The 27903-nt window shown below is 48.0% G+C and overlaps 2 protein-coding genes across 2 annotated transcripts; one reads left to right on the top strand and one right to left on the bottom strand.

The window, feature by feature from the left end:
• LOC135313208 (uncharacterized) lies at positions 1-24112 on the bottom strand. The gene is made up of 15 exons (XM_064450729.1): positions 23986-24112; positions 22835-23049; positions 22592-22745; positions 20335-20452; positions 18930-19023; positions 17748-17947; positions 4151-12378; positions 3862-4016; positions 3347-3639; positions 3074-3237; positions 2439-2570; positions 1555-1688; positions 1064-1231; positions 618-702; positions 1-398 (listed from the first exon to the last, which is right to left on the bottom strand). The coding sequence occupies exons 10-15, from the start codon at positions 3097-3099 to the stop codon at positions 104-106; spliced, it is 840 nt and encodes a 279-aa protein (XP_064306799.1). The 5' UTR covers positions 3100-3237; positions 3347-3639; positions 3862-4016; positions 4151-12378; positions 17748-17947; positions 18930-19023; positions 20335-20452; positions 22592-22745; positions 22835-23049; positions 23986-24112; the 3' UTR covers positions 1-103.
• NPFFR2 (neuropeptide FF receptor 2) lies at positions 23820-27273 on the top strand. Its single transcript, XM_009501539.2, has 3 exons — positions 23820-24238; positions 24812-24911; positions 25499-27273. Exons 1-3 carry the CDS (start codon positions 23872-23874, stop codon positions 26337-26339), a joined length of 1308 nt encoding a protein of 435 aa, XP_009499834.2. The 5' UTR covers positions 23820-23871; the 3' UTR covers positions 26340-27273.
• Positions 27274-27903: the final 630 nt, after the last annotated feature.

The following is a 27903-nucleotide window of genomic DNA, read 5'->3' on the forward strand; positions in this document are numbered from 1 at the left end:
GAAACAGCACTTTTCAGGCCTTTTTTCATGACTGGTCAACTCTTTATTCAAGGTGTGTACAGCTACTGGGAGGGGCACTGGGCCATATTTAGACCATGTACAATTATGACAGTTCATATTCATAGAGAACTTCTGACAGTGATTGATTGATGACCTTGGCAAAAAGCCAGGAGCACTTGAGCAAGCACAAGCTGGAATGGGCTGGAGCCAAAATGGAACTGGAACTAGAAACCAACTGGAGATGAAGCACAACAGGAACTGGAAGCAGAGGAGATGAGTCCAAACTGGAGTCTGAAACACACTGGGGCTTGTTCTTCTTTCCAATGAAGCGAGAATAAGCTGGAGCCACATGAAGAGGAGCTGAAATGAGTCTGAGCTGTCCATAGCTGCACCTGGGCCTGAAAGAAAGGGGAGCCTGAATCAGCAAACCAATCAACATGCACACAGCAAGCTGGACGGAGAACAAACATAGCACACACACAGAGAAATGGGGGGCTTAATCTAACAGAGAGACCCAGGAGCCCAAAGCCAGTAACAAAACACAAACGAACAGGGCCCAAACCCCTCTGCTGCGAATGAGACAGAGCCATAAATGAGCTTGGGCAGAAACAACCAACCTGGAGCTGGAGTGACAGTGAACAGCGGCTGAAACAGGTCCGAGCCATCCATGAGCTGCAGCTGTCGCTGTCCGTGAAGCTGGACCTGAAACCAGAGCCAAAAGTGACCTGGAGCAGCCACGAGCTGGACCTGAAACAAAGGGGAGCACCAATCAACAAACAAATCACACACACAAAAATGGGGGCCCAGATCTGGACCCAAAACAAAACAGAACAAAGAAAACCAGGAGCCCAAACCAAGCCGGACCCAAAACCAAACAGAAAACGCAGGACCAAAACCAACTGACCAAACACACACACAAACAAATGGGAGCCCAAACCAACTAACAGAACACACAACAGGGCCCACACACCAGCAGACAAACCAACGCAAGCGAACAGAAACAGGAGCCCAAACCAACAGACCAAACACCCCCACACATAAAGGGGGGACCCAAAGCCCTGACCTGGAGCCGCGCGGTCCGGGCAGCATCTCCGGGCGGGCGCAGGCGGGACTGTCCCCAGCCAGGAGCGGGGTCGCGCGCAGGGCAGGCGGCAGCGCAGGCAGCTCGGCTTCTTCTTGGGGCTCCGCACCCCACACGGGTCTCGGCGTCCGTCTGTCCGTCCACCCATCCCTGCACAGGGAGGGAGATGTGGGATAATCAGCTCCTGGCAGCGCGGCCTGTCCCAAAGAGCCCCCGCAGCTGCTGCCCTGCAACCTGCTGCCTAGAGCAGCCCCCAAGCTGGAGGTGGGAACAAGCTGGAGCCCGAAGCAGCAAAGCGAGCTGGAGATTCAACTGCACTGGAGATGAACAGGAGCTGCAGCCAAGCCCGAACTAGAGCTGCCTGGAGCTGGACCTGAAAAAAAATGGGTGCAAAAACAGGGACCTGAAGCTGCAAACGAGCCAGAGCCATGAAGGATCTGGAGCATCCACAAGCTGGGGCAGAAACAACCAACCTGAAGCTGCAGGTGAGCTGGAGCCACAACGAACAGGAGCTGAGACAAGCCCAAGCCATCCATGAGCTGGAGCTGTCCATAAGCTGGACCAGAAGCCAGAGCCACAACTGACCTGGAGCAGCCAGGAGCTGGACCTGAAACAAAGGGGAGCACCAATCAACAAGTAAGTGACACACAGAGAAACAAGTGTGAGGCCAGACAGAGCGGGACCCAAAATAAACAGGGCACAGACCGACTCCAGCAGCCCCAGGCTGGGGACAGGGCTGGCACTACGCTGGTGCCAGCAGCATCTGGGCCAGAACCCTAGAGTACCCACTCCCACCTCCCCAAATGCCCCTTGCAGCCACAGTGTCCCAAAACGGGCAGCCCAGACCTGCCCAGCCCTGGCTCAGCGTGGGCTGTGGGGATGGGAACCACCCCTGTGCCCACAAACCCTCTGGCCACGGGGGGGACCCTGCCCAGGCAGGTGCGGACCCTGGCCCTGCAGCGCCGAGCTCCTGGGAGCCCCAAGGGACACACCCTGGCACCCTCACCAGCACTGCCCCAAAGGCTCCAGGAACCCCCTTCCCCAAAGGCCCTGCAGGGAGCCCTGCTGAGGTACGGCACCCGCCCTCCCCATCCCTCACCACCCACAAGCAGGACAAGGGGCAAAGCTGAAGTGGCCCGAGCACACAACTGCTCCCTGGAGCTCCTGACTGCCTGACCCCCCGAGGCACGGCACCCCCTGAAACCTACCTGCAAGCCAGCACCCCAATCCCACGGCTCATGGAGGGCTCGCCCCCCTGCAGCACCCAGATATCCCCACCCGGTGCAGTTAGCCCCAGGAGCTGAGCATCCTGGTTCCCACCGCACAGCTCCGCTCGGCCGCGCCTCGGGGCACTCACCTCACCCGGCACGTCCTCCGTGGCCAGTGTCCCCTGGTGCTCGCCGCTTCGGGGCCGTGCTCCTCATCCGGGCGCCCCGATGAGCCTTCCCCAGGCGTCAGCACAGCCACGCCTGTGCGTCGGTCCCAAAACCTGCCAGGAAAGTCAGCGGGCCCCAGCTGGGCACACCCGGGGATCCCGCGCCAGGGGAGCGGGGAACGGAGCACTCACAGGTGGTGCCCCGCGTGCCAGAGCTGGAGCAGAGGAGCGGAACAAGATACGGCATCTGTCAATGAATTCCCAACCGGCCCGTGCCGAGCGAGCTGAGCGCCTGGGACGCAAAGCACAGAATCACAGGAGGAAACACTTGCTGATGCGCATGAGGTGTGCGGCCAAACTGCAGCACCCCAAACGTGGGTCCACCCCCTTCAAACGTCCAAGTCCCACACGCTTCACTAGTCCCTGGCACCCACGCTAACGATGCCCATCACAGAAACGCTTGGCAAAGCCACTTCGTTTCTGCAGCGGTCTTGCTGCTTGTCTGTTGATCCAGACAACCCTGGAGTCCGTCTTTACCAGAGTCACGTCTCTGTGACACTGGCCGGCGCCAGGAGTGTTTCAAAGCTGCGTTGGAGGGGCTGGGATGGCAGCGTTACCTTGGGCATCCGGGGGTGTCCCTCATCCTTCAGGGACTTCCACGAAGCAAAGTCCTTGTGTCCAAGGCTGGGCCGTCCTTCCGCGTGTTTCACTTCACCACAAACACTGCCCACGTCTCCGGTAAAGCTCCACCACCTCATCGCATTGCGGTGTAGAATGGGAACTAGTGCAGATTAGCAAAGTTAATACGCTTTCAGACCCCCCGCAGCTCCGCCCCTCTCCCCCGCACCCCCAGCAAAGTCACCGCAGCCACCACCAAAGTCCCCACTCACCAGCGGAGGCGGGAGCGGCCCCAGCGTCACCTGGCTCCCCCGAGCCGTGGCTGCCCCGACGCCGGCAGCCCTGCGAGCGAGCGGCCGTCGTACCGGCACACGGCAGAGCCCCGCGGAGCTGCCGGAGCACAGCGACGGCATCTCCCGCGGTCGGGAAACATCACGGCCAGCGCCGCCTCTGCCCACGGTCACTCGTGGGCTCCTCCAAAAACCCAGCGGCTCAGACGGAAGGGTCAGGCACACGGACGGGGAGGGCTCGCAGATGGAAGGGGGACCACAAACCCCTCCATTTTCTAGCAGGGAGAAAGCAAAGCACGGTAAACATCAGCACACAGACACGCCAACTACCGTACAAAGTCAAAACTCGCAACTTTAATCTTAAGTTTTACCTCTACACCTTAACCATAACCCCTGGCTGGCAAGCACACGCAGGGGACTGGCAAACAGCTGCTTAAACACGCCAGCTAATAAACCGCATTAACCAAAGGGAGACAAAAGGGCATTTAGTTACGCACCCTCCACCTCAGCAGAAGCTCCTGCAGAAAGGCTGTTCCTGTCTGCGGGAGCTGAAGAACCTCTGCAGCGCTTCCAGTCCCAGCCCCGTTGCCCCCAGCAGCCCAGGGGACACGATACCCCCCAGCCCTGCTGGGAACCAGCTGCACCTCTCGGCCTTTTGGAGGAAGAAACAAAAACCCTTCATCAAAGTAACTGCCGACACCCGAGGCCGAAAACCAGGAGCAGCTGTGGACAAAGCCAGGCAACGCAAGGCAGGTGGAGCCCGTCCAGGTGCCCCCCGTTACTCACCGTGATTAGGGCGGTGACGGGGGAACCCCCGGGCACCCCGCCAGGCCACCCCACGTCCAGTCCGGGGGTTCGGGCGATGCCCGGGCGCCCAGGGATCGCCCCGTCCGCGCAGCCAAAGGCACCCTGGCCCGCCCGCGGCGGGAAGCGGGTGCGGCCCCGAGCCATCCAGGCACAGGGTCCCGCTTTGGGACCCCGGCCGGCCCAGCAGCGCGTGCCTCACCCGGGGACCGTCCAGCCTGCACGAAAAACACGTTACCCGCACCAGAGCGGCGGCGAACCGGGCGGGTTTGTGCCGCTGGTTACGCGGTGCAAAGGGCCCCGTGACCCGAACCGGGGCGGGCCCCGCCGCCGACCGCCAGACCCGCAGCGCCGCGCAGGGAGGCGCGTGACGTACCCACGGGCGGTTTGGGGACCCCGCCGGGCGCGGACCCTTGTGCCCACAGGCGGGCTCCGCGCCCCCTCCCCGCCGGACGGCACCTGCGTGCGGGGATCCCACGCCCCCCGGCTGAGCCCCGTGGGGATGCCCGGGCATCCCCCGCGTCCCGACCCGCCCGTGGCGCGGGACGGACGAACCCACGGACACTCACGAACCCGCCGCGCACCGCCCGGCTCCAGACACTCCCTCGCCGAACCCAACCGCCCCCGACTGCTGAGCAGCCCCAGGGCTTCTCAAGGGTACGGTGGGACCCCGCATCCCCGACAGAGGGCCCCGAGCTCGGCAGGGCACCCCCGGACTCGGGGACCCTCCAACACCTACCGGGACGCCCCGCAGTTCCCACACTCGCACCTGCTCCCGCGGCGGCGAGCGGAACCTGGCGCCGGGACTTGCGAAACCCTCGGGCACTTGCCGGGCGGGGCCGGTCCCACCCGCGCCGGCCAATCAGCGGTGCCGGCGCCTGCGGCCAACAGCCAATAGCGGGGCGGGGTGGAGAGGCCGCGGCGCCCCCTGGCGGCGGGAGGGCAGCGCCGGGCGGGTGCCCCTGAGCCGCCGCCCCCCCCCGGCCCACACGCCGCCCCCAGCCCCAGCGGCTGCCGCCGGCGAGAGGGCGTCGCCGCGGCCGGATCAGCTGGCCTTTGCCTTGCCATCCGTTAAGGATGGGGAGAAAGGGCAGCTGTGCCACGCCGGGAGGAAGGGGAGCACGGGGGTAAAAGCTTTGAAAGGCGCCCCAAGAAGCCTCTGCCGGCGCTCGCTCCTCCCTGGCCTCCCCGGTCAGAGCGCGTGTGCTCCCACCGGGGAACGTCACCTCAGGGCGGCTGCCCAGGAGCCTCTGGCCTCGCTCAGAGCTCACAGTTCCCGAGGCAGCGTTTCTGCCAGGCTGAAAAAATCCCCTATGAAACACACTCGGGGGGACTGTTTGCTTATGGTTTCCCTATGAAAGTGCTTTCTGATTGCCTACCTAAATTGCCTCATTGCCAGCTGACCCGCGACAGGGGCCCTCGCAATACTTTCCTGTAGCTAAACACGTTGGGTTTGTTTCCCGAGCTCCTGCCCCAGCACGCGCTGCAGGGGCCACTCGGCGGGAGCTCTTTGCAGGCCCTCTCCTACAAAGGGCGTCCTCGGCCAGTTTCACATTAACCTTTCCTGAACGCGGGGGCTTTGACTGCTACAGACTGTCGCAGGGGAAGGCTTTCTAATGCTCCTGGGGACTTCCAAAACCACCCCCCATCAGGAATACCTCGTGTCGTGCTGCCCTAAGGTCCCACCGAGTTACTAACTTGCGCTTCCTCTCCTTGGGCTCATAAACCCAGAGCTTCCTTCTTCCCTGGTGTTTGTGACTGAAGAGCCCCCAGGCTTAACAGCCCGAAATCAAACCATGGCCCCGCGCTCAGTACAAAATTTGACACCGGATTCATTGCCGTGCCTGCCCAGGCCACCCTCCCCTCGCGGCAGCCCGTAGCGCTGGCACACGCGCCTGCGACACGGTGCCTGGGGGGGCAGGTGACCCCTCCGACAGGCGCAGCGGCCGGCAGGGAGCAGGCAAGCTGCCGCTCACATGCACGCACGTTATTGGCAGGTGCAATCAACAGCACTCACCCTGCACTGGGTACATTTTGGGAACGATTGCTCCGGTATACAGAGGAGAGGGGATCATTATCCTCTGAGGCTATCGCAGGCGGCTCCGATGACGCCCCACGCAGCAGCAATGTCCCAGGCTGCTTCAGGCCCTAAAGCACAAAGCCGAGTCTATAACCGCAAGCCCAAGCGTAGTTCACCTCCTGCACAGCAACTTCCCCTGTAACAGCTAAAGGACTTCCAAATCAGGAGAAGAAATGAGGCCACAAGACAGCCCCGCAGCGCATCGACACCTGGTGAGCCCTTCTGAGGAGAAGGCAGCAAATAGTCACCCCGTCACATCCATGAGCAACTCACGCGGGACACAAATCGGAGTGCTGCTCTGCTGGCTGCAGGTTCCCTCACCCAAGGCAGTGGCACACCTCAGTGTACGCACACTCACGCACAAAATCAGCACTACCAGCTGAACAGGGACATTTCAATCTTTCCCTGGCAGAAAAGGCTTCTTTGGAATGAGGTGTTTCCAATTTCAGATGATATTTTTCCTTTGTCAGGCCAGATGGGACCATTACAAGCCTCACAATGTATTCTGAGGCGTGTAACAAAATGTACACACCTAATCTAAGTGCGAGACTGACGCTGCCAACCCCATACAGAATCCACAGAGACCTCCTTGCTTCTGTGCTGCTGGCCACAAATCCTGACAGCCTGGTACTTGCACTTAATGTGCTTGGGATGGGTCTGGGATCTGGAAAACCTGAAACTATTTCTCCCTTCTCTGTCCGTCCTCACATTTATTATTTTAAAGGGGTCTTTCTAATTTCAGCTGTTGTTGATTGACCTGAAGGACAATAGGCAAATCAAAGAGTAAGCATTCAGTTCATAGTCTGTGCCCATCAATTTTTTCCTACTGTCGTGAGAAAAAAAAAGGTCTGAACTCACCACATAGTCAGATCTAACGATACAGATCACAAAGACCACTGGAGATGTCAGCGTGGTGTCAGAGCAGCTTGGTTCCAGCTGCTGACGGATGCATTCCGAGTGCCCAGCAGGTCCCCATTGCCCTGACGGCCTCACCTGGAGCCTCCACCGCCCACACGCCCTTCCCCATTGGCCCCAGCTCTGCATTTAAGCTCAGGCCAGGGGCTTTGTTTCTCAATTTAGTCCTAGCTGTGTTATAAGTAATTTTTTTATTATTATTATTTTATCCCTTTTTTTGTTTTTTTTTAGGTAGTATTAATTGGCTGCTTTGGATTCCTGCTTAGGTACTGTGTGGCTGAGCATGTGGAGGGGGGTTGTGGTTTTGTGCTGTTATAAGGTTTGAGTGTTCTCTAGTTTTACTGTGATCTTTATGAATTACTTAAGTTAGTGGCAGTACGTGACTTCTACTAGCTGATAAAACAAGGCTGCAGTATTGTCTTAAAGCCTATGCTGTAAGACAGGTTTGATTCATGTGGAAGGGACTAGCTTTTTCATGGTGAAGTTCAGCCTTTAGTGAAACAAAGGACTACTTACATCTAAGGCATGACCTCTGCTGTGTTACAAATGAATTAATTTTAATTAATTCAAGTTGAGTTTTAAAAAAAGAGGTCCTGCTTCTATAATTAGAGAGTACAGATTGCAGAGAAAGTGGTGGAAGGGAAGAAGTAAAGCACTGTCTCTTTTAAAGGCTATGTGAGAGAGACTTCAGATCGTAGTCTAACCTTAATGTGCAAACACTTTAATGAACATGTAAAAGTATGGCCCCATTACAAACACAGGGCTGCTGTTGACGTCTATAGAAGGCATAAAATATCAGGCATACCCTGGTTATGTAGCTCAGTTCAGTTATAGTGTTATGGCAAAACCCTTTGTTCTCCTGATCTCTGGTAAGGCTCCTATTAGCTGTGGAAGCTTAGTTCAGCTAGAAGGGCTGGGTTGGTAACCTGTGCCCCTGGAGGGGTACCGTGGGGAACCCCTGGAGAGCAAGGACGCTTTTTCCAGTGTAAGACAGAGCCCTGGAAGTTCTTTTCTTGCTCTGGATGCAGAGAGGTAAGTTGGGTGTGGAGCACTGGCTGGCCTTCCTGAGATTTCTTTCCTCTACCCTTTAGCTGTATGAGGAGAGAAAGCTCCTGGTGATGTTGGTGGGGTGACTGTTACAGACTTCAGCTGTGGGGTCTGGGTGGGAGTTAGATTTTGGGGAGGCAGAAACAGGCAAAGCAAAAATGTAGTCTTGAACACAAGGGCTAACTGATTTAATCTGGGCCATACAGACTGTTCTTTTTCTCGTGGTTCCTGCTGCTGATTGAAAAGCTACCCTTGCCCTCTCTGCAGAGGGGCTTGGTTTAAATGCTGTAACTTGGCATGCAGGACAAGAGCTTGAGAGTTGCAGGCTGTGCTGGGGAGTGCTGGGTGCATGGGGGATGGCTCTGGATGATGGCTCCCCCCAGCTGTAATGGCTGGGGGTGTGTGTCAGAGGGCTGGCATCTGCTGAGGGAGCTGTTAGTGCATGACCCTGATAACAAGCTTCCTAAGGCAAAGGGATGCCTCAGAAAGAGCAAAAGGGTGAGGCTCTGCAATGAAAGATAGGGAAGAAACCCAGCCCTAATGTGCAAACCAGGGATCCCCCTCCACCCCAGGACAGCGGTGGCTGCGGCTGACACCCCTCTAGCCCCAGAGCTTGGCTTTGGGCTGTTTTGTCTAGTCCCTCCTTCTCTCCCTCCTCCCTGCATCAGGCAGGAGCTGCAGGGTCTCTTCCCTCTCTGCTGTGCCTGGGGCTGCAGTCTTCCTCCTCGCTGCACTGAACAAGGAGCTGCTGCAGAGCTCTGGCACCTGTAAGTGGGGGTATCGAGTGGGGTGGGGGGGCTGCTTTTAACTTGGGTTGGGCTGTTTCTTCCTCTCTGCTGTAGCTGGGAGCTGGGGTAAAACTGGAGGAGCTTTGTGAGCAACAGGTTTGTGTGTGGGAGGTGGGATGCTGATCCTGCTGCTCTGAGGTGGGAGGTGGGTCCCAATTTACTTGAGGACATAACACAGCCTACATGGGGCTCCTGGGGATGCCAGGCATCTGCTTTCTGGCAAGCAAGTCCCCCCTGCATGCTGCTCAAGTTGGTTCCAGGGAGTGCACTGCTGCAATACCGACCACTTCATGCGCTGGGCGGGGAAAGGCAGTGGCAGTAGATGCCTCTGACCCAAACGGCTTTGTTGTTCAAAACCTGGGGGCAGACATGACAACGCTTCCCCCCACCAGCAGGGACAAGGCAGCTGTATGGCCAGCAAGGGTGACTGTGTGTGACAGGGGACAGCATCTGTGCTTTTGCTGCTGAGAGTGCCAATCTGAATGGGCTGGCTGCTTAATTGCTGTGCTGAGCTCAAGGCTTTTATTAAGGGCCTGTGGCCACTAAGAGCACTTCTGTGGAAGAGGGGTGAGTAGAGTCATTTGTGTCACTTGCTTTGCTTTTTCCTGATTGATTTTTACGAATGGTTGTCGAGTTACAAGGGCTGAAATAACGTTTTAAGGGTCAGTTGTCAAATGCTGCTGGTTAACACAGTTACTCTGCTGAGTCTGGGAAACTGCTAAGCCAGGAATGAGTTATATTCACCTTGCTGTAAAAGAAGGTGTGGAAAGCTTAGGACAGTGTTTTAGAGCAAGTTTGTTGTTGGCTCTACCTCTAATAGTCCACACGGTGTTTCTGCTAGTGCTAGCAGTGTAACTGTGTTAAGATCAGACACCAAACGTGTCCAGAGGAGAACTAAACCTCTGTGTTGCTTGGAAGGGAATCAACATGAAAACTCTCACGGGAGATATATTTGGGATGTTTTAGGTCAAGGACAACCCATTTTAGTCCCATGAACTACTCATTTCCATCAGAATGGCTCTCCAAGGTGTCACTTCATGTTTTTTCTCAGTGACTAAGTTTTACATGCTCTTATCTTGGTTTTGTATCAATGGCAACAACCTGCAGTAGGAAAAAAAGCATCTGGAGCTTGCAGTACCTTTGTTACCTAACTCGATCTAGAAAAGAATAGTGCCTTGTTATTTCAATCTGAACCGTACTCGGGAGCTGTTTAGTGTAAAATGCTGTGGGATCTGTCTCAAGTGTTTTGCTGGAGAAAGGGTAATTAATTGAATGTAACTCCCTACAATGGAGAACCATTTGTTGAGGCTTGCATTTAGGTACCTGTAAGGTGGCATCTCAAACCTAAGTAATGGACCTGTGTTGCTGCTTCTCTCGGAAAGAAAATCTTAGCGAGGAAAAGTTAGTTCTAGTCCTTGCTGCTTGAGGCAGAGCCGCTATCTGATTATTTTTCCCTTATGGCTATTGCAGGTCCCAAATCCTGGCTTAGTTGACCTTTTGCCTATGGCACATCCTAAATCCTGTGTTGTGTTGATGTTAATATCCTTCTAATGAGGATTTTGGTGTAACCTGGTTGCTTCCACAGAAATCTAAGATTCTTGAAGATTGAGGTTGAATTTATGTACTATGTGATTTGGTAAGCAATCTAATTGTGTAGACCTCAGACTGAAGCGCCTATCCTGCAAAAAGCATATATCCTGCAAATCCTCATATGGTGGCCTTCTGTCACCCTCATTAATTTTGTTGGCATCTGGACCTAAACCTTTGAATCCACTGGGGCTAATGGTACAGGGATGTACAGCCATGCTAAAGGCAAAGGCAATCACAGGCTTGTTAAGAGGGCTGTGGAGAGACAAGTGGGTAGCAAGCTGCCGGGGGTGGCGTGGGTATTGCTGCTGTATAAGCTTGCAGAGCTCTTCAAAGGAGTAACAAGAAGATGGGGAGAAAACATGCAGCTTTGTACCAGTCAACTGAGCTGGCTCAACTGCGTTCACAGTATTGCTCTAGTCATGTTGTGATCTGACCTTATCAAGCCACATCAATGGGTAGTTACTATGTGAATCACAGTGCATGAGACGACTGACCCTGAACTTGCAGTTCTCCTGCAGATGAGGATGTGTGTACAGTACAGCTACTGCCACTGAAGAAACAGAACAGGGCTGTCTCTGCTGGCTGTCGCTGCTCATGGGACTGAGGTACCTCAAGGGGGAGCTCAGTGTAGGATGAGTCTAGCAGGGTCACAGCCAACAGGACAGCTGTGCCTTGAGCTGCTGACCTGCTGAATGCTGAACTCTTACAAACCAAAGGCATGGCTTCATGTGTACGGGGTGAGAATTGCTTTATTTATGTGGAGGTTTAACAGTTGTAGTCCAGTAGTAGCTTATGCCAGATTTGATGTGTTAATGCCTTTAAACCAGGAGAGGTGATTATTTAACTGTATAATGATAGGTCCCTTGATAGACTAAAAATATTTCCCATATGGCATTAAAATTGAAGGATAAGGTTTTGGAAAGTTTTGGCTGATGTCTCCTTGTAGCAGGAGGAACCTGACTAATTTTAGCTTTCTGACAGGGTAAATGAAAGCTATCAAGAGCACAGCATTGACAGAAAAGAAATTCTCTCTCTTGAAGGCAGTCATAAACTCTGCATTTGGAAGGGAAGAGTTACTGTACAGTTTGTTTTCATCTATGACTACAGCAGAATTCCAAAAACCCTGAGGGTTTCATTAAAATGGTACTAATCACCAGGTGATGCTAGTCAATAAGGGTAGAGGGGGCTTGTTTTGCTGTTGCCTTCCAGTGGGTAAACCTAGGTTGTTAGAGCAACTTGCTGGTCCGTGTTACAATATGGTTGGTACAGGTAATGTTAGTTAAGGTATATAATCACACTAACAGGTAAGATAGCTTAGTGGCCCATCAAATCTACTTCACTTTCCAGCATAAGCTGCTTGGAATACAGAAGCAAATGCTGTTGGGAACTATTGTGGCACACCTGAGTTACAGCTATCACTTGTTGAACAGAATTGGGTTTAGGGGAGTGGAGAATGCTTTGTGCAATATGTGAACTCAGGTTCATTGTGATGGAAGCCTCCAGAGTGCAGGTGTGAAACAGAAAAAACCTCTTCAGAGCTGCAATACATAGGCATGGCTAACTTATAATAGGTAGAGGGTAGCTTCCAGTAGCTACTTTCATTCAAGTCCTGGAGCAGTGGTAACAAAGTTAAATAATTCTTGATGCTAATCAGTGACTACAGGGATCATCAGCAGAGAGGAGATGACAACGCAGGACAGCTTACCAATGCTGCTGAGACTGATGGGTTCATTCATGTCACTCAAGCTGCATGCTGCTCTCCCTTTCATCCCTGACAGGATGCAGTGTGCCTGGATGAACACAGGAAAGGGGGAATGGATCACGATAAGGTGGCTTTCTGTACAAACACAGGCTATTGCCTACAAACCTGACAGTTTGAGCCCCACAGGTTATTGAGAGGTTACCTCTTGGTATGGTAGGGATATGTAAAATTTCTGACCCCCGTTAGAGTTACCTATCTATGTTATCCAGGTGAGGCTTAATATTTTAGTGGTGTTCATTACTCTATGCATAATGAAAATCAAGTCTCTGAGGCAGTAAATGGGAGTTTGAGAGTAGTGATTCCTGATAAAGAATGCAAACCATGTAAACACTACAATTAGTTTGATATGAAGCGTGCAGCTGTCTGGGTTTGAACTAGTACTAGTACACCAAGTGGTATAGAGGGGGTAAAAGGCTTTCTTTTTGAGTTGTTCCCCAAAACAATGTCAGTATTAGACTTAAACTATTTATTGCATGTAAGTCACCCAAACAGCAGCATTAGCTCAAGCCTGGGCTGAGACCATGCAGGGCTTGTAGCTGTTATTCTAAGACTTCGTTCTAGTTCCATTAGGCTGCTTTTTTGTGCAGGGAACATCTTATTCCTTCCCAAAGGTAGTTCATTGGGAAGTTAGAATGGTAATTCAGTGGGTAATTGCAGCTAATATCTGGAAGGAGGGGGGGTTGTCTCAAGTCTGGACCTGCCACTCTGATTTTTGTCAGAAATGGATGCTTATTTGGTAGCTTCATCTGGTTTTGATATATATATTCCCATTCCCCAGTAAATAAAATACCTGTGCTCTCTTGTACACCACATAGATATTTTTAGCACAAGTTGCATTGAGGTGGGCCTTCTAGAGAAGGAAATAAATGAATATACCTCAGATAATGGTGTGTGATTTCATGCCTATCTAATATTGGGCAATAACATTTCCATGCTAAAATCGATTTAAAACAAATGATTATAGGGCTCTTGCTCATTTTTCACAATAAGCATAGATATAATCTAGAGTGAAGAAGCCTTGTGATGTGCTATTGGTATGATTTTTGTCTACACTGCTGGCAGCTCACATCTGTTTAAGTGGGAGAAAGGAGGCTGAGAAGGACAAAAATTTTTGTTCCACTTGGATAATTCTAGCTGGAAACCAATTTTATGGGTAAAATAATAAAGAAAATAAAAAACATCTTTAAGTGTTGTTTTTGACTTTTAAAAAGCCATGCAGGAGGTCATGTCAAACACTGGCAAATTCTATTGCCCAAGCCCTCAGTTTCAGGGGAAAAAATGCTATCCTGTTTGGCTTATTATGAAAGTGCTTTGACTGGGCTGAGGATAGCAAGTGAGGAAACAGTCACAAGCACACTAGTTCTTGAGTTTAGCTCTTGTAATTTATGCTTGTATAGTTGTGGTTTTCTTATTTAATGCTGGTCTTCTCAGTTGGCCATAGTGAGAGTAGCTTTTTTGTAGCCAATTACATATCCTGTGTTATTAATGCTGAACTCCACCTGGAGGGATGGCTGCAATAATCTCTACCTGTATTTGCTTTTCCAATTACTCTTCTGCTGGTTTGAATCTTGTCATCTGTGGTTGCCCTCAGAGCAGTAGCTGTGTGACAGTAGCTGCTGTAGTTATTAAATAAAATTCTAACTTGGACACAATTTGTTTGACTTAAGGCTTAAAATCAGACTGTTTTAGTGTTACTGTTGTGTTTCAGTGTAAAGTTGTATTTCAGTTGTGTGTGTGTTTGATCCAAGGAGCACTCTGACAGTCTGAGCAAATGGTTCTGTTGTGGGACCTGAACTACCTGCACTGCTCCCTGCTCTGTCTGGGTGTTGACTTGTAAGGCAATGCTGGCCCTTCAGCTCCCTGGAGGGGTTGACAGCAGGGAAAGGATGGGGGACAGAGTAGGCTAACATGCTCTATTATTGACTTAAGACCCTATCTTCTCAACAGCATCATCTCATCCCACAGAATGGGACTTGCTGTGGGGACACGTCCATGCTTCCTGAGCAAGCGCTTAGCTGCTTCCCTCAAGGCTTGCTGCAGAGGACACAACACTGAGCAGATTTGTTTGCCACATCTCTCGGTGGTTTGCTGTTCTGCAGTGGACTAAAAAGTAACACATCCACACTGCACTTCTGTCTAGACTAATAACTTGGTAACAGCAAACCTCGGGCTGAGTTCTGGTTGTTCAGTCTGTAGCTATGACAGGATCCTCATACTCCCCCATTTGCGCAGGGGACACATACACATCTAAAATACATCAAGGCAGTGCCTGTTTCTTTGTGCCGATTGAATTAGCTTGCAACCTGACAGATGGGCTCTGAAATTGCCTATTTGGTTTGCCAATTTTACCCTCAACTGGGACCATCTAATTGTTGTGCCACCTTTCAGCTTCTACCTAAACTATGATTACCCTTGCTTCCTCCTTTTACTTATTCCCTCAAATACTCTGTTCACTCTCAATACTCCAAATGACACGGCTGTCATCTCTACCTGAGTGTGCTGACAGGGAGTGACTCATGTACAGAGCCTTAACATGCACCTAAGATTAGATGATTCAGCTCTGTGCCTACCATCCAGCCAATATTGAAGGACTGGGGATAGTGAAAATCAGCTGCTGTGCTGGAAGGCAGTAATTTAGGGGGCTCATTTCCCATTAGTGTGGAATTTAGTGCTGCAGAAAGCCTGGCAGTGATCGTTTAACTGTTCCTATAGCAATAAGTGTTGTGGATTAATTTAAGTGCTCACTGGAGCACTCCAGTGAAAAAAGCTCAGACCAGTTTAGATGGGGTCCCTGGCCAATTTCTCATGATGGATCAAAATGTGCTACTTAAAGATTGGACCTTGGGAGAATTTAACTGAATATGTTAACTCTACCGAAAGCTTCTCAGCTAGGGATTGTCAACTTACGAATTCAAGTAATATATTAAAATGGCCAAACACAAGTAAGGTAGGAGGGGGTAGCAGAGGGCACCAAGAATGTCATGCCCTGTGGCTGGCTCACAGGAGTAGTGGTGGGTTTGGTCAGCCAGCGTTAGCAAAGGGAAGAGCAAGAGCTGATGGGTTTACTAGCCTACTTTCAAAACACTGTTAATGCTGCTGCGTGCAGGGACAATGCATGTCCTGGTGAATAGGGAGAGCGCTGCTCTCACTGTATTACCTTTTTTCTACATCACTTTTGTTGAAGTTTTACTGCCTAGCCACAGAGACCCACTTAGTTTAATGAGAAACTCATCACTTCTCTGCTGAATGTGTGTCTGAATAGCAAAGGCAAGATGAAATGAGTGCACTTTGCTTTCTGCACTGTTCTGGCTTGTACAGCATTCATTCCTTTATTGTAGCAGGCCCTGTATTTATCTTTATAGTGCTAGATGATACAGTGGGGGGTGTGTGAAGCCTTTAAAGGGAAGGTAACCTAAGTATTAATATCTTTGAACATGGGCTAAGCACCAGGTAAATGGCAGTTACTTACAAAAGGGTATTTCTCAGCATCCTTGTGATTTCAGTATAATACTACACCAAAAAGACAAGAACACTACCAGGCGGCAGAGCAGAAAACACAGGAAGCGTTTTCTAATACCTTAACTTTGCCTCAGTAAGAACTACAATAGCTTTCAGTTAGGTATTGTGAAACTTCTATACAGATATTCTCTCGCGTATCTGCTAGGTTTCTGACTCAGCAGCTAGGAATTTAAGGCTTGGGTTTAAGTCTGTTATCACGACCAGGCCAAGCCCTGCCCTGAAAGTGTTGTACGCTTTCCTTGCGTTCTACTCAACTGAGCGCCCAATGATTCTTTTCCCCTGTTCCTCTAACATTAGAGGTAATACCATCCTTGTTTCCCCTCCCCTGCTGCTGGCCGAGAAGACTAAGGCTGAAAAGACCCCTTAGATTCCACAACTTTGAGACTTAGGTTGTGAGGGTCTTAGGGGAATGCTGGTGAAGATGACAAAAAGCCATTTCCAAGTGTAAGGGAGCTCAGACCTTATGATGACTTAAGGCTTCTTAATAAAGGGGCTGTGTAAGTGCCCCTCTTTAAATCTTCAATCTTATTTCAGGGAAGTTGGCTGATTTTTTGGTTAAAAACTTAAACAGCCTGTGATACATCAAATAGAAAAAATTTACATTTGGAAGCTTAAAGGTTGACTAAGAATTAAGCAGAAATAGGAGTATAATGACACACAATGGATTAGCAGCCTAAACTCCAATTCTCCAAGAATTCATGTATGTTATGTTACAGCTATCATAACATGCATGCAGAAAATGATTTCTCTGTGTTTCTGTGCTAACAAAATGTTAGGTAACTTACACTTCACTGTGTAACCAAGGACTCGCTCGGCTCACGTTAGAAGCACTGTGACTGTATCTGTTTATGCTATCAATCCCCGTTCTCCTCGTGCAGTGTGTCCTACAGCTTCATGATGGGTAAAAAGGCAAAACAAGCAACTTCTACCCCGTATTCAACTATTAGCCAAATGGGATACTTCAGATTTTGAATATTTCTGGGCAAACTGGTAGGAGTGCTTGGAAAGGCAAGGTTTTGCCTTGGTCAATTTTCAGCTTTACTCTTCCTTGTTTAGTGTGGTAACAAAATCAATGTTTGACCTGAAAACTGTGTAACATTATTTGATGTCAGAAGAATGAAGCGGAGTAGAAAAAATGATCTGAGAGGAACACAACAAACTTGCTGTGAATGCCTTACCTGCCTTTAGCATCTTCTGATTTATATTTGAGATTTGGCTTTTTGGCAAAATGTCTTATATTCCTAACTCAAGTGGATGAGCAATCTGCAACTACGTCTTGCTTTATTTATGATAGCAATCCCACTGACAGTGTTTTTCTTTATCATCAGACAGGATAGGAAGAGTTTAAGGTCTTTAAAAATAAGTCCTTTGACAAAATATTTTTCTTTGGTCCTAGCTCAGATAAATGACTGGTAGGGGAGGATAAACAGTTTAAGTCCTTTCATAAGAGCTCTGCATGCAACTTCAAGCAAGACTGGTATGTCTCCCTGGGACTGCTCATTTAAAAATGAGAAATTTGCTTCTCATTGCATATTTGTCTTTCTCCATGGAAGTAAACGTCAGTAAGGAAAAAATTTTTTTTGCAACTTGCTGCTTTAAGTGTGGCTTTTCTCTCACAGCTCCTTTCTCCTAGCTGAAAGCCTACGGTTTCCATGTGATAGCCAGTGCTTGTTTAGAGATAAGATGGTCTGAGGTATTTCAGATAAAATATCATGGAAATTCTGATGTATGAAAAAGTGAATATTCTGAGTAAGTTCTACTACTCTAAGTCATAAATAACCTCAGAGTTTGTACTTTGCAGTTCAAATCTTATACAGAGTGAACACTTCTGTTTCTATGGGAAACTGACATTAAGTACAAAATGCTGTTAAAACGTACCTTAAAACGATTTCCAAGAAGTTAATGATACTCTAATGAAGTCTTGACGTGGCAAACAGGCTGTCTTGCCTGTGGCATTTATGTTGGCAGACCCAAGCGCTCCAGTTTGTCAGTGACACGGTCTGCACTTCTGCCTGTCACGTACTTGAGCCTCAGTCTGGAGCTCATCGGTTGGCTGTGGCTGAAGCCCCACTCCTTCTCTGGAAGAGAGCAAAGATGAGCTCTGCTTGCAACAAACTGCAGACAAATAGCTTTCACGTCTAACCTATTGAAATGTATAACACACTGATAAAGCATTTCTGAGGTTTACAGCAAAATGGGAGAATATATTGCCACGTTTTACCTTTTTAGATGAAATGACCTCGTATCTTACAATATTTCCCTGTAGGTCATACTTTTGAGCCTCTGATCTTGCCTGTGACTTCCCATAGACTTCCTGCACTTGATCCAAATCTGTGTTGAATTAAATTGCCCAGAACTAAATGCAACAAGTGACATGAGCTCTGAGTACTGAAGAGCATGGAGGTATTTAATCTGTGCTGTAAGCTACTGTCCTGCTATTAGGGTGCCTGCCATTTTTGTATGTCATGCTGCTGTTGCCTCCCGTGCAGCTGGTAACCTGGTACAAACCCAGACCCTTGTCCACAATACTACCGCACAGCCAGTGGTTCCCCTGAGGTTTTTTTCCTGCCTCACTGCATACTGCTGTGCAGTGTGGCCCTGTTGAACAGTGTTTTGTTTTTCAGCTGGTTTCCATAGGAAATGGTGTTTTGCAACCCAAGTGCCTGGCTGGCAATAGGACCCCTTTCCCTGCTCTTGCTTCCTCCAAAACACATTACTTTTCATCAAGACAGAGGTCGTTTGTGACCGTTGCCCATTCTCAGACTACTTTATTTCTTAGGCAAGAACAAGTTGTTTGTCTTGGTCAATAGCTTTTTCTGATCCACCGAGTCATAGGATAATCCATGCATTTGTCTCTTCCCGATTTCTAAGACACTCCCAGAACGAGGTACTGCTATTTTTGCCAGCCCTCAGCAGCTGCGTTCTGTAAGCAGGATTTTCTAACCTTCCAGCAGACCTGAGATGCTACCATTTTCCAGGGTCGCCAGAGAATTTCTCTAGTTGACCCATGACTGGGTATAGAGCTCAGGACAAGGGAAGAACAAATTTTTTAGCACTCACCACATCAAACTTTCTTCTATGACAACATGCTTCTGTTCTGTCTGTCTCTGAAGGTTCCTTATCTTTGTTTCAGCTTCTAAAGCCTGAGAAGAATCTGTCGTGAGATTTCACAAACACAAAAATCAAGATGATAAAACCAGAGAGCTGTGCACAAAGGTGAAGCAGTGCTGGCCGACTCCAGTGGTTACCAGATTTCCTCCGTGTACACAACAAAAATAATTGCATTCACTTTGTAATTACGTTCAACTGCTATTGTAAAAAATAGGAAATTGGTTTTCCATATCCAGTGGCATGCGATTGTCCTGGTCACACTACGAGACCTGAGACCGCATACTTGTACGTGGGTGCTGCTACTGGGATTTCAAGAGCGTATGAGCCTTGTGTCTTTAGAAAGTGAGTGTGTGGGACTGGGCAGTTTTTCATTAGTGGCGGCTCTTGCTTTAATTCTTTACAGATTTTCCTCTTGTACATTAAATTAAGTAGGGAGGCCATGCCCTTATCAAATTACCATGTGGAAGCAAATTACTTCTATTTATTATCTTGTAAGATTAATGCATTGCATTATTTTCTCCATTTTCTTAGATGACTTATGTTTCTGTCCTCTGTGCCTCTCAGTTATTTATCACTGTCTGTTTTAGCTGCAGAGAACACTGTGAAAACACAAGGCAGTGCCTTTCCTTCTCCTTCCAGCCAATCCTTTTCCACCTCAGCTTCAATATAATAAAACACCATCTACCTCTTTCATTTCCTCTAAGTTATGGTATTTGTACAGCAAATTCACCATGTTTGCTACAGCCACAATGATATAAATTTCATTAATAGAATTGTGATCAGACTAATACGACAAGCAGACACAGCTCCACTTTTGCCTGGAGGCTGTTTGCAACTTCTTGTTTATCAGTTATGAACAAAAACTATTCTGGAGTTGGTTACTGAAAAGATTGAAAGCTGTTGCTTTACAATGCACTGTCAGGAAAAAAGAGAAATTTTAAGATATGCATCCAAAAAATAACTAAAATTATTCACCTTGTGTTTAGTGTGATAAGGTATCATTTCAGTTGTCTTAATGAACAGAACTTTAATTCATTTATTCACTAGAACGCTTCCATTGCCCAGGAATGACCCACAAGAGTTTGTATTCCTGGGACCAATGCCTCCTATTAGTACTACCTGCATAACAATTTGTACTTGTAAAAAGCCTAGCAAAGCCTCTGTAGCCTGTGAATGGTTGTGTATATAAGGTGCAAAGCCGCAATAAAATCTGAACCATAGATACTCCTTCTCTGTTCTTGCACAGAGGAACAATGCTTCTCTATCACGGAATGACAAAGAACTACTCCCTCATACCATCAACTACAGAACTACTGCCAAACTACAGAAGGCAAGGACCGAAAGCCACCTCTACCTCATGTGCAGGGCTGCTTCGTGACAGCGCAGGTCCCGTTGGTCACGGAGACTCAGAACACAGCGTGAGGCAAAAGCCATCCTCCCCAAGCTGGAATGTCTTTCTGAAACCACCGCCTCTGGGAAGCAAAGGTTTACAGAAGAAAATTAGTGTTAATTTATAACAGTAATAATAGAAAGAATACATTTGTGGCTGTCCTATTTGCTGAGAAACGTTAGAGAGCATGAACTTAGGTGAGACCTCAGAGGAGCCAAATACAGGTTTATTTTTGTTAGAGGATGAGAAGGGGCAGAGGGCCTGACTTTTTCCAAACCCTTGGGATTAGGTGTGTTTGCTACTCATTGCTAAAATCTTCAAAACCGAACATGAGACCTACCAGGAGGAAAAGTCTTGGGCTCACTCTGCACAGAGCAGAACTCCGGTTTTTTTCATAGAGCTGCATTTATTGTCTGAAATGCAGCCGTTAGTCTAGGGTAGCTCCATCCCTTGCTTTGCTTGCTCCAGACATGTAACAAGCGTCAGATTACTGGCAGTGCCTGCTCCATTTCTTGCTGTTTGCCTTCCCCTGTGTTAAACCAAGCTCCTTGCTTACTCTCATTACTAGCATTCAGGAAAAGAAGGCTTGAACCTCGCATTTCTAACCAGATTAATACCATTGGTTGGCAGCCTCAGAAAGTGACTTAGAGCTACGGAGCAAACGCTGGCGTGTTAGATTCCTTGGGACAGATTTGGGCCTCATCCAGCATAGCCACGCCAAGCTAGGCACCCCACTGCCTTTCCCAGTGAAGAAAGTTCCTGTGGTAAGCTCTGCTTCTCATCCAGAGGGCCATCTCCCTGGGCAGGGAGAGCTTGGGCTCCTGCTCCTTGCTACCCTGAGAAACTGGCTGGGGGAAGATGAGGGAAGTGAGCAACAAGTCTATTTCTTGTCACGGGTCAAAAGGGAGCGCGAGAGATGCTGAGCTTTAAATGGGCTATTTGTGATGCAGCATCTCCTGGGATTTATAAAGCGTAGCTCCAGATCTGTGATTAAAGGAACAGCGTAAACTACTATTGTCAAATATCTACGTTTGAATTCTGTCGATGCTCTTCGTGTCAGGCATGTTTGTATGCAAATGCATCAGCACCTGCTATCTGGAGGAAATAGTAAAATTGGCATTAAAACACCTTCTACGGCAGTTGAGTCTGATCTCTGGCTAGTTAAAGCATTTGGCACATACATCTGAATAAAAGTATTTTCAATCTTTTTGAAAACACGTTACTTAAAACACCAAAGAAATAAACAGCCTTTCTCCATAAGGACAGCTGAAGAGAATACACAACTACTACAACTAGCTCGTATATGCTGCTTTCTTAAGACATACAGGCAGCCATTTTTTTCTGAGAGATTCCAGTCTACCTACCTTAACGTGGAGACATTTTAATGAATACGTAAAAATACAGTCTCATTACAAACATTGTACTGGTGTTGACTTCTAAAAAAGCAGAAGACATCAGAACACAATGTTTTTTTCACTACTCTGCTTATGCCAAACCTGAGGCATATTAGAAGAAATTTTTTCTTTACTACACTTGCTACCTTGAAGTAAGACACTTGCAGAGGCTTTGATGTTACTGAATTTCATTGACAAGCAAAATACTGAAAAGCTGCAATGCTTTCCTGAGAATTTGGAGTGAGTAAATATATCAGACAACAACAGGCAGGGAGGCAAAAGGTAAATCAGAAACTCTTTTAAAGTAAAATCCAGCAAGAAGAATGAAATAAAAAAACACCTGCCCTTGTAGCGTTGGTACCTAACACTCATTTTCTTTTCCCAGAGTGAGGGATGCCCTACGTGGAGGTACAACAGAATGTCACCTTCCATCATTATTCCCTAGATATGGGAAAACCAGCACGCGCCTCGTCATCATGAGGTAGCTGGGGAGGCAGCTGGCACCTCAGCTGCACAAAAAAGGGCCTGCTCCGAGTTTCCTTTCATAAGGAAAGAGGTGCAGCCAGCACTTTCCTTCCCTCACATACAAGCTCATCAGGATTTGGATACTTGTGCCTTTACTGAAATTGGATTTATATTAAAGAATTTAGAAAAGACCTAAAGGCACCCGCACCCATACATTAAGTTTGTGCTTTCTGCCACCATTAATTTTGCTGTCCTTTTAAGTTAGGAACTCCTCCACCCCGCTGCCTCTTTAGGCTTCTCCATCTGGTAGATAAAATAAATGTGGAAAAAAAACTTCTAATGCTGCTTCCAAGTCGAGTTACCTGGTGTCAGCTGTAGAAGTCAAGATGCCAGTGTTGGCCTGTTACGTGGACCGATACCATTTCTACACAAGTTACACAATATACACGTCAGAAGTTTGTCACGGTTCAGATTTGATTTGGAATTTTGGTGCAGTGTCTCGTGTAACTACAGGTTCTACAGGGCAAGAAAACAGACTATGGCCTACAAAGTTCATCTCAATCAGTTAAATTTGGAATTAAGTTTGGGGCGTACAAATTCTCTACCTGCCTTAAAGTGATTCTTTCAGCTCCATCAAGCAGTCGAATAAAAAGTCTTGTCCCCCTTACGTTCAAGCCGTCGCACCAGCAAAAGCACTGCTACTACAACACAGCGGGCATAGATACTTGTAGCTTGAAACCGAGACAATACGATATCAAGAAAGTTCAGACTTGCAAAAACTCTCTCTTAGAAGAAGCTTGTAGCTTTTGCCACCAGTAATCTAATAAAATATAAAACGGGAGAATTTACTTCACAGTGTAAATAAACCATGTGGGAAAAGTATCACTCACATTTTATAGCAGGAAACCGCAACAGGGAGAGAAGAGGAACTCCCCAAGATCACGCAGGAATTGGGCAGCAGAGCTAGGAAATGAATCCAGCTATCTTGAACTTCAGCACGTTTTAAACACAGCGTAGTCCTTCATGTTTGCAGGCTCATCTCCTGATCTATGTAGCTTGTAAGCAGGGAAGGGAAATCAACTGTGGTCTAACACCAACCGTACACAAAAATATTTCTTTTTCAATGAAACGGGATTAGATTTGGATACATTCAGGCAGAAGGCTTGTGCCGCTTCAGAAAGCTTTAATTTAATCACTGTTTGTCATGGCTCAGCAATCTCACTGTTGCCTAAGCGCCAGATTACTCAAGCTGTTGAGTAAATGGATTTCTCAAGAATTCAGATTTCATTTTTTTTTTCCTCAAAACAAACTGTTCAGGTTGTGGGTTTGTTTACTTGCCACAAGACAATAGGCCAGTTTACATCCTGCCTGGCTTTCCTCTCCTCTGGGGAAAGGAAGGACTTTGTTTATAGAGCCTGCAGAAGGAAGAAAACCTTCAGCAGTCTTACTGGTCACTTTTGTACACCTGTGTTGTAAAATCAAACTGATAGTATTTGTTGCTTTTCCTATCTGGGGAGGCTCAGAACACGGACTGTTAAAATAAGCCACGGAGGAATGAGTGTACCTAAGTTTTGCATGTATTCCAGCACACAGTATACCCAAACGAGTCGCTTTTCTTCAGATCCATTTCAAGCATAGTGAAATGACCTTTTTAAAAATATCTTTTAAGGCACATTACAACATGAGCGAGAAAACAGACTCAAACTCCTCATTTGATTGGCCTCACACGCCGAATCATAACGGGACATACAAGTACCTCTACTTAGAAGGCAACATCTCCTATGTGGACTTCTACCTTCATCAGCCTTCGGTGGCAGCTGTCTTCATCATCTCTTACCTCCTCATCTTCCTGCTCTGTATGGTCGGCAACGGAGCGGTTTGCTTTATCGTCCTGAGGAACAAACATATGCGGACAGTCACAAACCTTTTCATCTTGAACCTGGCTGTCAGCGATTTACTGGTGGGAATCTTCTGCATGCCCACCACCCTCCTGGACAGCATCATTGCAGGTAGGCTGGTTCGCACCGTGTGGCAGAAAGAGCTCGAGGGGGACTCACCTGCATTTCTGAGTGCTGGCCTCCCCAGCGGCCCTGAGAGCCAGGTGCTTTATTTCTGAGTGGGCTTTATAGGCATTTCAAGCCTCTGGAAGTCAGAGGCAAGGAGGACGAGCCTCTAATCCACCTTCTGACTGGGGATGTCCTTGCTGACTTCCACATCCCTCATCTTTAGGAAGGGATTCTCCCACTACCACGTTATATGTTTAGGAAGACGTGGCAGATGCTGTGAGCCAGATACAGAGAACAAGCAACTGTAGCGGTCGATTCCCTTTCGTGTCTGAAGATCTCATTTTAAGGGGGATGTTAAACCGCAATTGTTTGCTTTGCGGTTCTTTGGAACATCAGAAACTCACCTGAGACATTTGGCAAAGCATTTGTTTACGTAACCTCTGCCTCCCTAACCCCTGCTATGGCCTGACAGAGCAAAAGAAAGGTATTACTTCTGGGGAGGAAATTTCCTCTTGCGCATATAAGCATAGCGCTGCAGTGAGAAAGCGGCAATTTCAATCGCCTGTTTCCTTCCAGGATGGCCGTTTGGGAGCCTGGTCTGCAAGGTGAGCGGCATGGTCCAAGGAATCTCTGTTTCCGCCTCTGTCTTCACTCTAGTTGCTATCGCCGTAGACAGGTAAGATGATGCAGAGACCGTAAACCGTCGCTTTCATCTTCCTCTGGCCACCTGACCAGGCTGAGGCCAATTCATTAATCCACACAACGCTGCAATAGATTAGATATATTTTGCTCCTAAGGCTATTAAGCAAAACAATACGTGGCCAGGCCTAAAGAGCAGCCATAGCAATCTGCTCCTGCGCTGGTATCTCTTAAAGATGGTACAGCTGGGCTCGCCAGGCTGCCTGGAATTGGTTTGTTCCTTAGCTATTAAGCTAGGTATCAGAGGCACTAGTACCTGCTTTGGTTAAACTAAGTAGCAGAAACAGCAGGCAATATAGAGGCAGATCAAAACAAGGAAATTTTAACATTTTAAATTAAGAGTCAGAATTTTAAATGTGACTTTTTTTCAAGATTAATTTTACCAACACAGTTTTTAAACGGAGCAACTAAACGCAACTCCACTGGTTTATGTAGGACGAGGAGATTATTCCATCTATGCTTTTTAAAAACCATACAACTTAAAATGTGCATATGTGCTTACCTGTTTGATTAAGCACTCCTTAAATGGCTTCTCCACGTATATCGCTGCTGTCTTTGCCACAGGTTTCGATGCATTGTTTATCCGTTCAAGCAGAAGCTGACCATTTCAACGGCAGTCACCGTTATAGCGGTCATCTGGATTCTGGCTGTCGCAATCATGTGTCCTTCTGCAGTCATGCTGCAGGTACAAGAGGAGAAGCATTTCAGGGTGATCCTTGGCTATGGCAATGAAACCCGCCCTGTATACTGGTGCCAGGAGGACTGGCCTAACCCGGGAATGAGAAAGATCTATACGACGGTTCTGTTTGCCAACATCTACCTGGCGCCCCTGGCGCTCATTATTATCATGTATGCTAGGATAAGCATTGCTCTCTTCAACACAGCAATGCCCGTGGCGGGAAAACACAGCCAGGAGCAGCGGCACAGTGTGTCTAAGAAGAAACAAAGAGTCATCAAAATGCTTATTATTGTAGCTTTGCTTTTCACGCTGTCCTGGCTTCCCTTGTGGACTCTGATGATGCTCTCAGACTACACCAACCTTTCAGATATCCAGTTGCAGATCATCAACATTTATATCTATCCCTTTGCTCACTGGCTGGCCTTTTTCAACAGCAGCGTCAACCCTATCATCTACGGTTTCTTCAACGAAAACTTTCGCCGAGGCTTTCAGGCAGCCTTTAAACTTCAGCTCTGCTCCAGAGAGATCGTTCACAGGGAGGTCTGCTCTCAGCGAGGCCAAAGCAATGCCATTTTGCCAGCTGCCAACTACCAGACACCCCAGAATCGAGCTTGCCAAAACGCTAAGGAGGAGGGGAAGACAGTTAAGAAAGGAAATTGGGTGAATAACCCGCAGGATTTGATAATGGAGGATCTAGACGAGCCCTGCAACGATGGCATTAAGTGAAGCACGCTATGAACTATTCAAATGATTTATGCCTAGCAGAGATTATTTACTGCGTTGTGAAACTCATGCTCTGCAAGCCCTTTCTGACAAAACTGTCAAGATGTTTCTGTTTTGAAGGAGATACGCAACTCACATAATATTTGAAAGTTTGATATAAGTGGGGAACCAAATTCAGCCTTTTAAGCCTACCAGCCTAAACCAGTGGCAACTCCCCTGCAGTCAGTGACGACTCACTGCTCTTGAACTGGGCTGGAGCAAAGACGTGATTAACACAGGATTACGTTCCATTTATTGTGACACAAGAGAAAAAGAGAACTGATTTTTGACTCTGATACAATTACTCCGGATACTCGCTGATGAAGAGGAGAACGTTCATTCATTTTCTTCTGTGAATCTCTCAGAGCAGCTGAAATACGATTGCTCGAACAATATTTACGGTAACGTTTTGGCATGCAAGGCTAGTTGTTGTTAATACCTACAGTTTTCTTCTGGTGTCCGATGATGAAAACATCGTTGCTGTTTGTAGCATCTAGCTAGACTGTGGAGCTGGAAAAAGGAGGGAATCGCGAGGGCCCTGAGCGTATGCCCCCTCCTGAGGGTTTGACTGTTGGGGCTCAGGGCAGCTCCGAGCCAGTGCGGCTGAGGGGATCCCCCTCGTGGCATTAGGAAATAATTCTACCTGTAGACCAAAATACCTGCTAACGAGATTTATAAATAAGCCCTCCGCTAAAAACAAGAGTAATCCCATAAACTCAACTTCTCAGTTTACCATAAAATCTCTTTTTTCAGCAGCAGATCCTTGGTACTACTCTTTTAGCTTCTTCTGTGAAGCATAAGCCTCTTCCTTGAACTTATCAATCCGTTATTCTATAACTCTCGTTAACTGAAATAGCAGAGATACAGTCTGAGTATTGGAACTGAACTCACCAGTTCCTGGGTCTCGCTGTGGTTGTACTCATGTTGCTTCTGCCCGGACATTCTGAATGCCAACTGGTTCCTGCCCAAATGACAAAAAGTAAGCATCTTCAGTCATGTTCTGTTTATTCCCCTTTCTGGTCACCCTTCTTGTTAATTCTGTGATATTGTTGTTTCATCTAGACAAATAAATAAGAGTGAAAATTTGAGAATAACTATTTGAGATAAAAAATTGCTTTTGGGGTACATTTTGGGGGGAAACTCAGTTCTACTTTTGGGGGATACAAGTCACCTAAAAATACTGCAATTTCAATACTAGCAGGAGACAAAACACCTTGAGGGCCAGTTCGATCTGACAGAACTCGGCCTGTACAGACAGCAATCTCAGAAGCATCTCAGAGAGGCTCCTGAAGTCACTGAGAAATGCAGTTTAGCGCGAAGACCAGCCTACACAGATCTGCTATAGGATTATAACACCACCATGTCTTACCCTGTGAGGGTCTGTAAGGCCCAGCTACCAGGTAAGGTTCCTCCCAAGTGCAGTCCTCCTTGAGGTAAACTGGAGTACCTTTCACATCATAATGTATTTGCATAACTAAGGAAAACTGACAACTTTTCAAGGTGTGCCATCCCAAACTATGTTCCTTTC

This window comes from Phalacrocorax carbo, chromosome 4 (genome assembly GCF_963921805.1).
Source record: "Phalacrocorax carbo chromosome 4, bPhaCar2.1, whole genome shotgun sequence".
NCBI classification, from domain to species: Eukaryota; Metazoa; Chordata; class Aves; order Suliformes; family Phalacrocoracidae; genus Phalacrocorax; species Phalacrocorax carbo.

Excerpts from the sequence above, each read along its gene's own strand:
- LOC135313208 (XM_064450729.1), bottom strand. The coding sequence starts at position 3,099 with ATGAGGGACACCCCCGGATGCCCAAG. Across the intron at positions 2,571-3,073 it reads GACACCCCCGGATGCCCAAG|GTTTTGGGACCGACGCACAG; the intron begins GTAACGCTGCCA and ends CTTTCCTGGCAG. Across the intron at positions 399-617 it reads CACTGTCACTCCAGCTCCAG|GCCCAGGTGCAGCTATGGAC; the intron begins GTTGGTTGTTTC and ends CCTTTCTTTCAG.
- NPFFR2 (XM_009501539.2), top strand. The coding sequence starts at position 23,872 with ATGACCTTTTTAAAAATATCTTTTAAGGCACATTACAACATGAGCGAG. Across the intron at positions 24,239-24,811 it reads CCTGGACAGCATCATTGCAG|GATGGCCGTTTGGGAGCCTG; the intron begins GTAGGCTGGTTC and ends GTTTCCTTCCAG. Across the intron at positions 24,912-25,498 it reads GTTGCTATCGCCGTAGACAG|GTTTCGATGCATTGTTTATC; the intron begins GTAAGATGATGC and ends TCTTTGCCACAG.